The 13,339-nt window shown below is 41.2% G+C and overlaps 1 protein-coding gene across 1 annotated transcript in view; it reads right to left on the bottom strand.

The window, feature by feature from the left end:
* Positions 1-482: 482 nt before the first annotated feature.
* CEMIP (cell migration inducing hyaluronidase 1) overlaps positions 483-13,339 on the bottom strand; it is a 133,838-nt gene continuing 120,981 nt past the window's right edge. The window contains exons 27-31 of the mRNA XM_077263509.1: positions 12,300-12,457; positions 9,269-9,369; positions 3,640-4,699; positions 2,878-3,309; positions 483-2,836 (exon numbers count right to left, since the gene is read on the bottom strand). Of these exons, the coding sequence (XP_077119624.1) occupies positions 4,572-4,699; positions 9,269-9,369; positions 12,300-12,457 (387 nt within the window). The 3' untranslated portion in view covers positions 483-2,836; positions 2,878-3,309; positions 3,640-4,571. The remainder of the gene's footprint in view (positions 2,837-2,877; positions 3,310-3,639; positions 4,700-9,268; positions 9,370-12,299; positions 12,458-13,339) is intronic.

The raw sequence follows: 13,339 nt of genomic DNA, 5'->3' as shown, positions 1-13,339 counted from the left end.
TCACTAATTAAGAACCATATAATGTCATGTGAGTCTTAAATGTTGATTTTTTATATATTTGAATGGCTGTTTGACTCTTATATCAGCTCCTACAGCTTATTATCTTCTATCTGTGGAAGGCAAGGATGCAGGATCATTGAACAATGCCAGCTTCAGAACAGCACTAACAAGTTGTATAGCAAACAGCTAACAAGCACCCACTTCTTGCCGTTGATGCCACAAAGGCAAAGCTGCCTCTGCAAGCAGCATGTGAGAGAACATAGTTTGGATCAGCTTCTCGACCCATCAGATTGTGCACCTCCACCTTGCAAGCAGGAAGCTGGGAGGCCAAATAGCGGTTCGCTTTCCCGAAGAAAGAAAATTAGAACAACCCTTTAAGCTTACTTAGGCAAGAATTTGTACACGTAACAATACTTTTACATATCCCTATGAGAGAAGGTACAGTAATGATGATTTGGAGAGAACATAAAGACAATTTAGCATTTCAAGAAATGAAGACAAAGTAACTTTTTATTTTTAAAGGGAAAGCACACATAAACAGACAACAAATGTGGATACAGACATCTCTAATTTTGCAAATAATCAAATCCTAATTTACAAAAAGGTCATTTAAAATCAACCAGTTATAGCGATTCCTATACAATCCTAGGATAATGACACATCTAGTCCATCCCTGGCATCCAGATGAATAAATAAATACAAAATATATATTTTTCCTTTTTTTTTGTTTCACATGAAGTCGATATGAAATATTGCATACATACAAAACAATATACAGTACTTTTACAACTATCTCCGAAAAAGGACCAGCTATTTCGGTGTATGGAAAACAAAGAGACGAGACAAGATTGTATCATGAAACACTGAGCTTGTGTACCACAAAATACCATGTTACTGATCTTTGTGCGCTGCGGGTTGTCTAGAAATTCCACTAGCAAAGCCTGTTTGGGCAACTGAATGTGTCCACGTCAACCTTTACTACATCTATTCTGGCGAGTGACTAGGGCAATTTCAAGTGGTTTTAAAACAAGGAAGCGTTATTACCTAATAGTGCAAAGCTAAAACAGAAAATGCCTTAGTCCATTAATTATGAGCAAAATAGTAACTGTACAAAATGCCAAAAGAACAGTATGATACTTCAGCTCTGTGCTGAGTTATCAACTATATACTATGTAAAAGTTGACTATAGTGAAATTGTTAGGAATGCTGCAATGTTGTTGCCGGCTGAAATGTTAGTCATAGTCATTTATCTGATATCCCCCATGTACAGGCCCCTATACACAGAGTAGAGCTGACCTAGTCTATTTCTTCAGGACTGGCTGATGTGCATGAGGGCTTCCCAAACATATTGGGCCCAATTCATTAAAGGGAATCTGTCACCAGGTTTTCGCTGCCTTATCTGAGAGTGGCAAAATCTAGGAAAATACACCATGATCCCTACGAAGTACACTTAGCTTACTGGTCGCAGTAGTTGTGACACAATCAGTTTTCGCTCAGAAAGCTAACCCGCACACATCGCAGCGTTTTGTGTACACTGTCTATTAAAAGTGAGCTGCTTATCAAAGGAGGGGGTGTGGTCGGACTAGGGCTCACATAACATGTAGTCCAGGCAATGATAATTTCTTGATGAAAACTTCATTGTATGGAAACAACAGCAAACAAACTAATAAATGACACATCGCTGAAATATGTGTCTCAGCTGCAACCTCATGCTGTTCTCAGATATCATAGGAAAAAGCTGCTGTCAGATTCCATTTAAGGCTAGAGTTTTTCTTGCCAGTCTTAATAAAGGCAGCACTGGAGTCGGATGTGCGTAATTCTTTAGTAGGTGTACGCCTCTTAATTAAGCATATCTTACACTGCCGTGCTCCACTAGAAATGCTCCAGTTACTAGAGTACATTTCTAACGTAATTTTGGTCGCTAAAGTGATGTAAATTTTGGTGAATTTGCCAAGCAGGCCGCACCCCGTCCCATCCAGCTCTGCCGACTTTGACTGACCGGGCTGAGACTGGTGTAAAAACGCCAAAATGTGCACATTTTTTTACACGCAACTCACACTTTATGACAGTTTGATGAATTGGGTCAGTTATGTCAAGAGAAATTAGGATTGGGCATGTTCAATTTCCATACCCAAACCTGTTGTTCTCAGCCAGGAGAAAAGCAGGTGCCAGAGATGTCTGACAGCTGATTACTCCCCTCTCCCCATACAAAAGCCATGCTCATCATTTTATTTAGATTACACCTCAATGTAAAATGTTTAAAATATTTCCCCTAAGTAGTATCATGCCATCAAGCTGTCAATCACATACCTGAACCGTTATAGTTTTACTTTTGCACAAACAGTGAAGTTAATGTAGTAATACTGTATGACTCAATCGTGCAAAAATGTACTAATGCCATAGCAAGCAGTCAAGTAGAATGCATATTGCACTGTGAAGCCATATGGGAAAAACACCATAGCCTTATAATATAATTAATATTATTGCAAAACTATACTGGAGCTTGTATGAGACAACTATAATTAGATCTAGTCAGAATCATCGTATTCCTGTTATCAGTACCTATAGGAGGGATTCTTCGTAAATTTCCATACACTCGCTCTATGCTATTTCACTTATGCATCTCTGATTCGTATTAGGGTTATTTCCTTTTAAAAACGACATCTCCAATGGCAAAATGTAAAAATTCAATTTAACAAGACGCTTCGGGTAGAAGACTTGAAGAAGTCCTGCTGTTGGTACACGCTATAGAAATGAAGGATGAATGCCACCGGCAGTAAGTTATACCAGATGACAGTGCCCACCGGCAGTAAGTCATACCAGATGACAGTGCCGACTGACCACCGGCAGTAACTCATACCAGATGACAGTGCCCACTGACCACCGGCAGGGAGTTATGCCAGATGATAGTGACCACCGGCAGGGAGTTATACTGGATGACAGTGCCCACCGGCAGTGAGTGATACCAGATGACAGTGCCCATCGGCAGTGAGTTATACCAGATGACAGTGCCCACCGGCAGTGAGAAATACAAGATGACAGTGCCCACAGGCAGTTATGCCTGATATCATTGCCCACCGGCAGTAAGTTATACCAGATGACAGTGGCCACCGGCAGTGAGTTATGCCAGATGACAGCGCCCACCGGCAGTAAGTTATACCAGATGACAGTGCCCATGGGCAGTAAGCTATACCAGATGACAGTTCCCACCTGCAGTGAGTTATACCAGATGACAGTGCCCACCTGCAGTGAGTTATACCAGATGACAGTGCCCACCAGCAGTAAGTTATGCCAGATGACAGTGTCCACCTGCAGTGAGTTATGCCAGATGACAGTGCCCACCAGCAGTGAGTTATACCAGATGACAGTGGCCACCTGCAGTAAGTTATGCCAGATGACAGTGGCCACCTGCAGTAAGTTATGCCAGATGACAGTGCCCACCAGCAGTGAGTTATACCAGATGACAGTGCCCACCAGCAGTAAGTTATGCCAGATGACAGTGGCCACCTGCAGTAAGTTATGCCAGATGACAGTGCCCACCTGCAGTGAGTTATACCAGATGACAGTGCCCACCAGCAGTAAGTTATGCCAGATGACAGTGTCCACCTGCAGTGAGTTATGCCAGATGACAGTGCCCACTGGCAGTGAGTTATGCCAGATGACAGTGCCCACTGGCAGTGAGTTATACCAGATGACAGTGCCCACAGGCAGCGAGTTATACCAGATGACAGTGCCCACCAGCAGTAAGTTATGCAAGATGACAGTGTCCACCTGCAGTGAGTTATGGCAGATGAGAGTGCCCACTGGCAGTGAGTTATAATACCAGATGACAGTGCCCACTGGCAGTGAGTTATGCCAGATGACAGTGCCCACCGGCAGCAAGCTATACCAAATGACAGTGCCACCGGCAGTAAGTTACACGAGATGACAATGCCCACCTGCATTAAGTTATACCAGATGACAATGTCCACCGGCAGTGAGTTACACCAGATGACAGTGCCCACATGTAACAACAGCACAAGAGGGGCGGCACAAAGGCAATATACTCAATGTAACACTTTGGTCCTTCTCTGTGTATTCTATGTGAAAAACCCTGCATTCACTAGGCAGACATTACGCCTTGATGTAGAACATCCTTTTGGCAGACATTTGGTTAAAGTAGAGAATTCAGGTGTAACAATTACAATCTGGAGAATTCTGACAAATCTGTTTGATGCAAACAATCAATTTAAACCTGAACAACTCTATTTCCATATATATATAAAAAATTGTGAATTCAGAATGGCGAGAACACAACTAGTGTATGTAGGAATCCCCCAAAGAAACAAATGTGCCGGCGACATGTTCTGCTAGCCCTGCACTGAACACACAGCAGACTGGCGTGGTGGATACGGGAAGCCTGTAGGCGCAGTTTGTTTGTTTTTTACAATGCCCCGGTACAATGTGTATAACACAAGCACACTGTGCAGGGTCAATGGGAGGAAAGGTTGTGCATTTCTGACATGTGCCAATGTCTGCAATCCTTCCCTGCCTTGAAATAATAACAGTGGTAAAACTTCATCCATTCAGCTTCATAATTTCATTTTTCTCTCCACTGGAAAAGGGACAACTTGGAAGATCTTTGCAGCCTCTGTGTTTGTGACAAGCTTGGTCCAAATAGGTTGGAAATGTCCTTTGTAGCCAACGAAAGCTAGCTTATCTGCAGACAACAAAAGGATAGATAGAAATGTCATGAAAATTGTTGCAAAAAAAGTTTAATCACAGTAAAAAAAATGTATTTTCAAAATCAGAATTTGCGTATAGGTAAAATACTTGAAGTGTCATGGTGGATACACATCATATACTTATAGAAGCTCAATCAATCAGCATGATGGCATTTATTTTTTAATTCTTTTATTATTCACTTTGAAGAAATGTACATTTGATTAAATACTGGGGAAGGGCAATACATGCAGTTCCCTCCGTATGTCATCACAATCACTCTGGGTGTAAACAGGGGAAATCAAACAAGGAGAAGGGCATCCCCAGGGGGATGTATAATCCCAATGGGCCCTTACTATGTACTATGAGACATACAGTGGGGAAAATAAGTATTTCATACACTGCCGATTTTACAAGTTTTTCCACCTGCAAAGAATGGAGAAGTCTGTAATATCGTAGGTACACTTCAACAATTACAGAGGTCAGACATTACCTGTAGTTCTTGACCAAGTTTGCACACACTGCAGCAGGGATTTCGGCCCACTCCTCCATACAGATCATCTCCAGATCTTTCAGGTTTCAGGGCTGTTGCTGGGCAACATTAAGTTTCAGCTCCCTCCAAAGATTTTCTATTGGTTTCATGCTGGAAGATCCAGCCATGATCTATCTTCTGTGCTCTTACTGAGGGAAGGAGTTTGTTGGCCAAAATATCGCGTTAAATGACCCATCCCAACCTCCCTTCAATACTATGCAGTCGCCGTCCCGTTTGCAGAAAAGCACCCCGAAATTATGATGTTTCCACCACCACACTTCAAGGTTGGGACAGTGTTCTTGGGGTTGTAGTCATCCTGCTTCTTCCTCCAAACACGGCGAGTGGCGTTGATACAAAAAAGTTCTATTTTGGTCTCATCTGACCACAAAACCTTCTCCCCTTCCTTTTCTTGATCATCCAGTTGGTCATTGGTTGCGTGAGCAGGTGGACTTTGTGTGCCCTGCAGGATTTTAATCCATGACTGCGTAGTGTGTTACTAATGGTAATATTTGAAACTGTGGTCCCAGCTCTCTTCAGGTCACTGACCAGGTCCTCCCATAGTGTTCTACACTGATTCCTGACCTTTCTCATAATCATCCTCACCTAATGATGTGAGATCTTACATGGAACCCCAGACCAAGGAAAATTGACAGTCCTCTTGTGTTTTTTCCCTTTTATAATAATTGTGTCAACAGTTGTTGCTTTCTCACCATGCTGCTTGCCTATTGTCCTGTAGCCCATCCCAGCTTTGTGCAGGTCTACAATTTTGTCCCTGGTGTCCTTAGACAGATCTTTGGTCTCGGCCATGGTGGAGATGTTGAGTGTGATTAATTAATAAAGTCTTTTATACAGGTAACAAGATCAAACAGGTGCAATTAATACAGCTAATGAGTGCAGAGTAGGAGGGCTTCTTAAAGAAAAACTAACAGGTCTGTGAGAGCCAAAATTCTTGCTGGTTGGTAGATAATCAAATACTTATTTCATGCAATACAATGCAAACTAATTATGTAAAAATCATAAAATGTGTTTTTCTGGTATTTTTTGATTATGTCTCTCACAGTTGAAGTGTACCTACCATACAGGGAGCTGAAACTCAATGTTGCCTGAAAGATCTGGAGAAAATCTGCATGGGGGAGTGGGCCAAAATCCCTGTGTGCAAACTTAGTCAAGAACTACAGGAAACATCTTACCTCTGTACTAGCAAAAAAGTTTCTGTACCAAATATTAAGTTCTGTTTTTCTATTGTGTCAAATTCTTATTTCATGCAATAAAATGCAAATTAATTATGTAAAAATCATACAATGTGATTTTCTGGATTTTTTTTTAGATTCAGTCTCTCACAGTTGAAGTGTACATACGATAAAAATTACAGACCTCTCCATTCTTTGTAGGTGGGAAAACTTTCAATAAAAGGTGAGACCCCCCCCCCCCCTTTTGGGAACTTTCCATTCTGCTACCTGTCATTGCTTGTCTTTTTAAATATCACAAGAGGTTCCAACTTCCTTTTTTTGTTATATACTTGTACAGCTTTATTTTACTTATAAAATCTGTTGCTCAGTCACTGGAAAATCTCCGTTTTAAATCATAGGCAAATAATGCTCTTGGCATGTAAAAGCACTTCACAAGCTTCTGCCTCCATTACTCTATTCCCTCCCAGCCCCACCATTCTCTAATTGACTGTCACTTCACTTGAGAATACAGCAAGGGAGTCAGATGCTTGTGAAATGCTTTGACACTCCTAGAGCACTGAAAAATAATTTACACATGAATTAAAACAGCTATCAGAAAGTAACAGATTGCATCAGTAAAGGTGTGGATGAAATAATCTTTCAGAGATCAACACAATACCAACTTATATGGCTAGCTACCATGGTAATATATAATATATCAAAAATTTGTACCAATGGTAACACAGACCCTTAAGGCCCATCATCGATTTATACAAGACAACTTCAAAAAAATGATGACATATGGTCCAATAGAATGAATAGAAAAAGTACAAACTTTATTGAATTGGTAATACAGTACCAGTGAATGAAAGGACAATAGTGAAACTACTAGGGTAGCACTGGATAAAAAGCAGGGGGCGCGTGCCCAGGAAGACCGTTCACTGTAACAATGATAACATAAAGTATATAGGCTATAAGAAAAAAATTAGCAAAAGGAAACAACCAAACAATAAACAACAAAATATACATAACAAAAAATAGATATATGGCCTGTGATTAAGAAGCCATGCGGACAACTATAATGCGGACTGCCTATAGATTACACCCATAATACAATAGACATAGCACGCAATATCATGGCAAGTTACAATAAAGGCATCTAGCCACTGCCTAGCACTAAGGCCAAATCTACACACCTCCGCCCCCAGGCGCGTCCCCAGGAGTTCCTGTTCACTGGTGCGGTGGGTATTTTGCGGCCGTAATATTCCTATTCCCAAATGAAGTGTGTAGATTTGGCCTTAGTGCTAGGCAGTGGCTAGATGCCTTTATTGTAACTTGCCATGATATTGCGTGCTATGTCTATTGTATTATGGGTGTAATCTATAGGCAGTCCGCATTATAGTTGTCCGCATGGCTTCTTAATCACAGGCCATATATCTATTTTTTGTTATGTATATTTTGTTGTTTATTGTTTGGTTGTTTCCTTTTGCTAATTTTTTTCTTATAGCCTATATACTTTATGTTATCATTGTTACAGTGAATGGTCTTCCTGGGCACGCGCCCCCTGCTTTTTATCCAGTGCTACCCTAGTAGTTTCACTATTGTCCTTTCATTCACTGGTACTGTATTACCAATTCAATAAAGTTTGTACTTTTTCTATTCATTCTATTGGACCATATGTCATCATTTTTTTGAAGTTGTCAGAGATCAACACAAGTATATAAACATATTTGGGGGTGGATCGTGCTGACAAATTCCCTTAAAAACGGATCTGTTACTTTGAAAATCCATGTCAGAATGACTGCAAAATCCTTTGTGAAAGTCTAACTCAATGTCTGCCCACCTACCCTGATTGACAGGTCTGCAGTGTCCTTACTCTTGCTATATCATGTTGCCGAGTACAAACAGTGGCTGGATTATAGCGCCACACTGACATTGATTTTCAGAGTAACTATATGAGACTCATTGAGTCCAAGATCTATTTACCGTATATACTCATGTATAAGCCGACCCGAGCATAATCCGAGAAACCTAATTTTGCCACAAAAAACTGGGAAGACGTATTGACTCAAGTATAAGCAGGGTATGCATTGTCCCCTCATCCCCATCCTTGTCTACATGGCTCCTTATGACCATCCTTGTCTGCATGGCTCCTTATGCCCATCCTTGTCTGCATGGCTCCTTATGACCATCCTTGTCTGCATGGCTCCTCATCCCCATCCTTGTCTGCATGGCTCCTCATCCCCATCCTTGTCTGCATAGCTCCTTATTCCTATCCTTGTCTGCATGGCTCCTTATTCCCATCCTTGTCTGCATGGATCCTTATTCCCATCCTTGTCTGCATGGCTCCTTATTCCCATCCTTGTCTGCATGGTTCCTTATTCCCATCCTTGTCTGCATGGATCCTTATTCCCATCTTTGTATGCATGGCTCCTTATTCCCATCCTCACGTATCCCTACTCATTAAGGGAATGAATATTCACCTCTCTCCATGCCTATGGGAGTGCAAAGAGGTGAATATTCATTACATTAATGAGCAGGCACCCATTATAGCCCGGCAGATGCTGGAAGCCGGCAAGTGCTGCTGACATTGTGCCTTCTATAAGAGAAATGAATATTCACTACCAGTGCAGTGAATATTCATTTCTCTTTAGCAGTGGGCACAGGCTTTAGCCGCTTCCCCTCCCCCACCATCTTCTGGGACAATGACTCGTGTATAAGCCGAGAGGGACGTTTTCAGCACAAAAAAGGGTTGAAAAACTCGGCTTATACACAAGTATATACGGTAATAATGTATGTGTTTGTATTGTGAAATCTGGTAACAGATCCTCTTTAAGGTTTTTATAAAACCTTAACTGTGCCTTACCTTTTAGTTTTAGATCTGCATCAGCTCCAAGTTTCCCCAGGACCTTGATCCATGGTCCTTTGTAGTAAAGTCGTCCCTTAGATACGATGACTACAATAGAGCTGTAATGCAAAATTCATTGTTAGCCAAGATCTTCCTAAACTGTTTGCAGGGACATAACTATAGACATGCAGAGGTTGCAGATGCAAAAAAGTGGAGAAGCCAGCACAGCTTATGGTTAGTACGCAATACAAAAGGTGCAGATGCACATACTGAATTCTGACTGTATTTCAAATATGAGACATTTAGCAAACAATTGATCAATTCTTTGAGCTACCCCGCCACTTCACGGCAATCTCATAATGGGGCAGTCCCACTCTACGTATTTTATTACCATTGTGCCATTGCGGCCTCCTAAATGTATAAAGAGTATAAAAAGAAAAACCACATTACATTACATTACATTACTATAACATGCAAGCTGTACCTGGAGCATTTTCAGAATCACTCCCTTGGTGCCAGGAAGGGCAAGCGCAGGTAAAGGCCGATCAGGTCCTGTGCGGACGTTTCAGTTGCCAAACCAGCACCAAAGTTAAAGGGTGAGACAGGCTGAGACACAGGTGCACAATTAACTGGAGCCTTGCCTCAGCCTGTCTCACCCTTTAACTTTGGTGCTGGTTTGGCAGTGTGGAAGCCAGATCTGAGATGTCCGCACAGGACCTGATCGGCCTTTACCTGCGCTTGCCTTTCCTGGCACCAAGGGAGTGATTCTGAAACTGCTCCAGGTACAGTTTGCATATTATAGTAATGTAATGGTGTCTTTCTTTTTATACTCTTTATACATTTAGGAGGCCGTAATGGCACAATGTAAATAAATACGTAGAGTAGGACTGCCCCATTATGAGAATGCTGTGAAGTGGCGGGGTAGCTCAAAGAATTGATCAATTGTTTGCTAAATGTCTCATATTTGAAATACAGATAGAATTTAGTATGTGCATGTGCACCTTATGTATTGTGTCCTGACCATAAGCAGTGCTGGCTTCTCCTCTTTTTTGTTTAGAGGTTGCAGATGCACTGGGCCTAGACTCTAAGGATGGGAAGTGTTCACTCTGTCACATAGGTTTATTAAAAACCTAGCCCCAACCTTAAAAACACGGGGGCTAGGTATCAGGCCTGGGGTAGTGCATTCAAGAGAACTAGCACATCACAAGAGAAATCTTGGAGTCGAAGGTGCGAGGTTCAGATTATGGAGAAAGTCCGTATCAGAACGGAGGGAACCTACCGGGCGATAGAGGAAGGAGATATAGGGCAGTACAGAACTGTGGAGAGCTTTGTGAGTGAGAGAGACTAATTTATATTGTATTCTGTAGCAAATGGGTAGCCAGTGCAGTGACTGGCACAAGGTGGAAGCATTGGTGAAGCAGCTGGACAGAAATACAGAGACAGATAAATAGAGAGTTGCAGTAGTCCAAACGAGAATGAATAAGAGTGACAGTAAGAGTTTTAGCAGTTTCAAAGGTGAGGAAAGGTCGGATTCTGCAGATGTTTTTAAGATGTAGGTGACATGAGCGAGTGAGTGATTGAGTGATCGGATATAGGGAATAAAGGAAAGTTCTGTGTCAAATAAAACCCCAAGACAGTGGCGGTGCTGCTTGGGGGCTATGGTTACATCCTCCAAGGTAATTGGAGCATGGAGAAATGAGCATCATATCATGTCCTGTCACATTTGTAGTGTGACATCACTATATGTATTATGTCTGTAGTGTGACATCACTATATGTATTATGTCGGTGGTATGACATCACTATATGTATTATTTATGTGGTGTGACATCACTATATGTATTATGTCTGTGGTGTGACATCACTATATGTATTATGTCTGTGGTGTGACATCACTATATGTATTATGTCTGTGGTGTGACATCACTATATGTATTATGTCTGTGGTGTGACATCACTATATGTATTATGTCTGTGGTGTGACATCACTATATGTATTATGTCTGTGGTGTGACATGACCATATGTATTATGTCTGTGGTGTGACATCACTATATGTATTGTTTGTGGTGTGACATCACTATATGTATTATGTCTGTAGTGTGACATCACTATATGTATTATGTCGGTGGTATGACATCACTATATGTATTATTTATGTGGTGTGACATCACTATATGTATTATGTCTGTGGTGTGACATCACTATATGTATTATGTCTGTGGTGTGACATCACTATATGTATTATGTCTGTGGTGTGACATCACTATATGTATTATGTCTGTGGTGTGACATCACTATATGTATTATGTCTGTGGTGTGACATGACCATATGTATTATGTCTGTGGTGTGACATCACTATATGTATTGTTTGTGGTGTGACATCACTATATGTATTATGTCTGTAGTGTGACATCACTATATGTATTATGTCGGTGGTATGACATCACTATATGTATTATTTATGTGGTGTGACATCACTATATGTATTATGTCTGTGGTGTGACATCACTATATGTATTATGTCTGTGGTGTGACATCACTATATGTATTATGTCTGTGGTGTGACATCACTATATGTATTATGTCTGTGGTGTGACATCACTATATGTATTATGTCTGTGGTGTGACATGACCATATGTATTATGTCTGTGGTGTGACATCACTATATGTATTGTTTGTGGTGTGACATCACTATATGTATTATGTCTGTGGTGTGACATCACTATATGTATTATTCCTGTGGTGTGACATCACTATATTTATTATTTCTGTATTGTGACATAATCTGGACAGTCCCTGAGTTTGGCGTCATTACTGTAGGTCACAGAGTTGTTCCCGTGCGGTGACAGCGCTGTGTGCATTTTAGGGGTGTAAGTAGAAGTATAGAGTTTGCAGTCACACATGGATCCCCTCCATATAGGAGGGAGAATACTAGTACTAAATGTTGCAGGTGAAGTCGGAGAGGCTTTTTTGAATGGTGCAGGAACTTCATGTCATGCTTATGGCATACATGATACAGATATTATCCAATGAGAACGCTACTCACTTGTCATTGATGTTGGTCACATAGTTATCAAACTGAGCTGGGATTCCTTGTAGTATGGCAGTTTTGAAGCTTGCACTATCCACAACTTTTCCTTGGCTTCCATCAATCACAACCACTTGTATCCCATCATCTGGCATGAAGAACTTTTTGTTATCCACCTATAATACAGATGTTCATGACGTTAATATATAATAACATAAGTGGACGTTCTCTTGCTCATTGTCCAGTTAGCAGAATATGGAGTTATACACTTCTATAGATAAGCCCTCCATTGCCAAACCAGCTCTATTGTGTAATATACTACAATGACTATATACTTTTTCCAAGTATACAGATGAAATGTACTTTTGAGGCCTCAGGTCTGTATGCATTATTCATGGTACCTCTCTGTAGGGACTTGGGTGCTTACTACCAACTGCTGCCCTCATTTCAGCACTGTTCTAATAGGGCAATCAGTAATAAAGCAATTATTCTTCCGTTACACCAGTCTGATAAGGGAAAACAATGCTCAAATGTAATTTAATAGCTAGTAACAATAGTGGAGGAACCAGCGCTGAGATTGAAACATGTATGGGAGCCATGTAACACTAAAAACCTCCATACACATTAGACTGTCAGCCAGACTCCGATATCGACTGGTTGGGACAACAATCTACTGTGTATGGAGGCGATCACATTGCTCTCCTGGAGATAAGCCGCTGGTCGATGTGTCAGCTGGCGGATCTCTAATAGAGAACACAAGAGCACTAATGGGATGGGCGGCTGAAATGGCAGAAGCATCGTTTGGACAACAACCATCTAATGTATATGGCGGCCCTAAAAGGCTGACGCTAGGGATATGACAATAACTCTCTGCCACACTGAGTCAGTGGACTGACTGTAGGGTATGGCTAGCTATGATTTAGAAGTTGACACCCAGATATCACAAAGCTGAAACTTGAAACCCTTGTCATGGTATGTTGTACCACGCCATGGACAGAGGGTTTTACTCTTTTAAAATGAGTGAAATTGGGTAAGATAGATATTAGACCGATGGTGCG

The sequence above is a fragment of the Ranitomeya variabilis genome, chromosome 5 (genome assembly GCF_051348905.1).
Source record: "Ranitomeya variabilis isolate aRanVar5 chromosome 5, aRanVar5.hap1, whole genome shotgun sequence".
Classification (NCBI taxonomy): domain Eukaryota; kingdom Metazoa; phylum Chordata; class Amphibia; order Anura; family Dendrobatidae; genus Ranitomeya; species Ranitomeya variabilis.
Note: the sequence above shows the minus strand (reverse complement) of the source record. Positions and strands in the feature narration are given on the sequence as shown.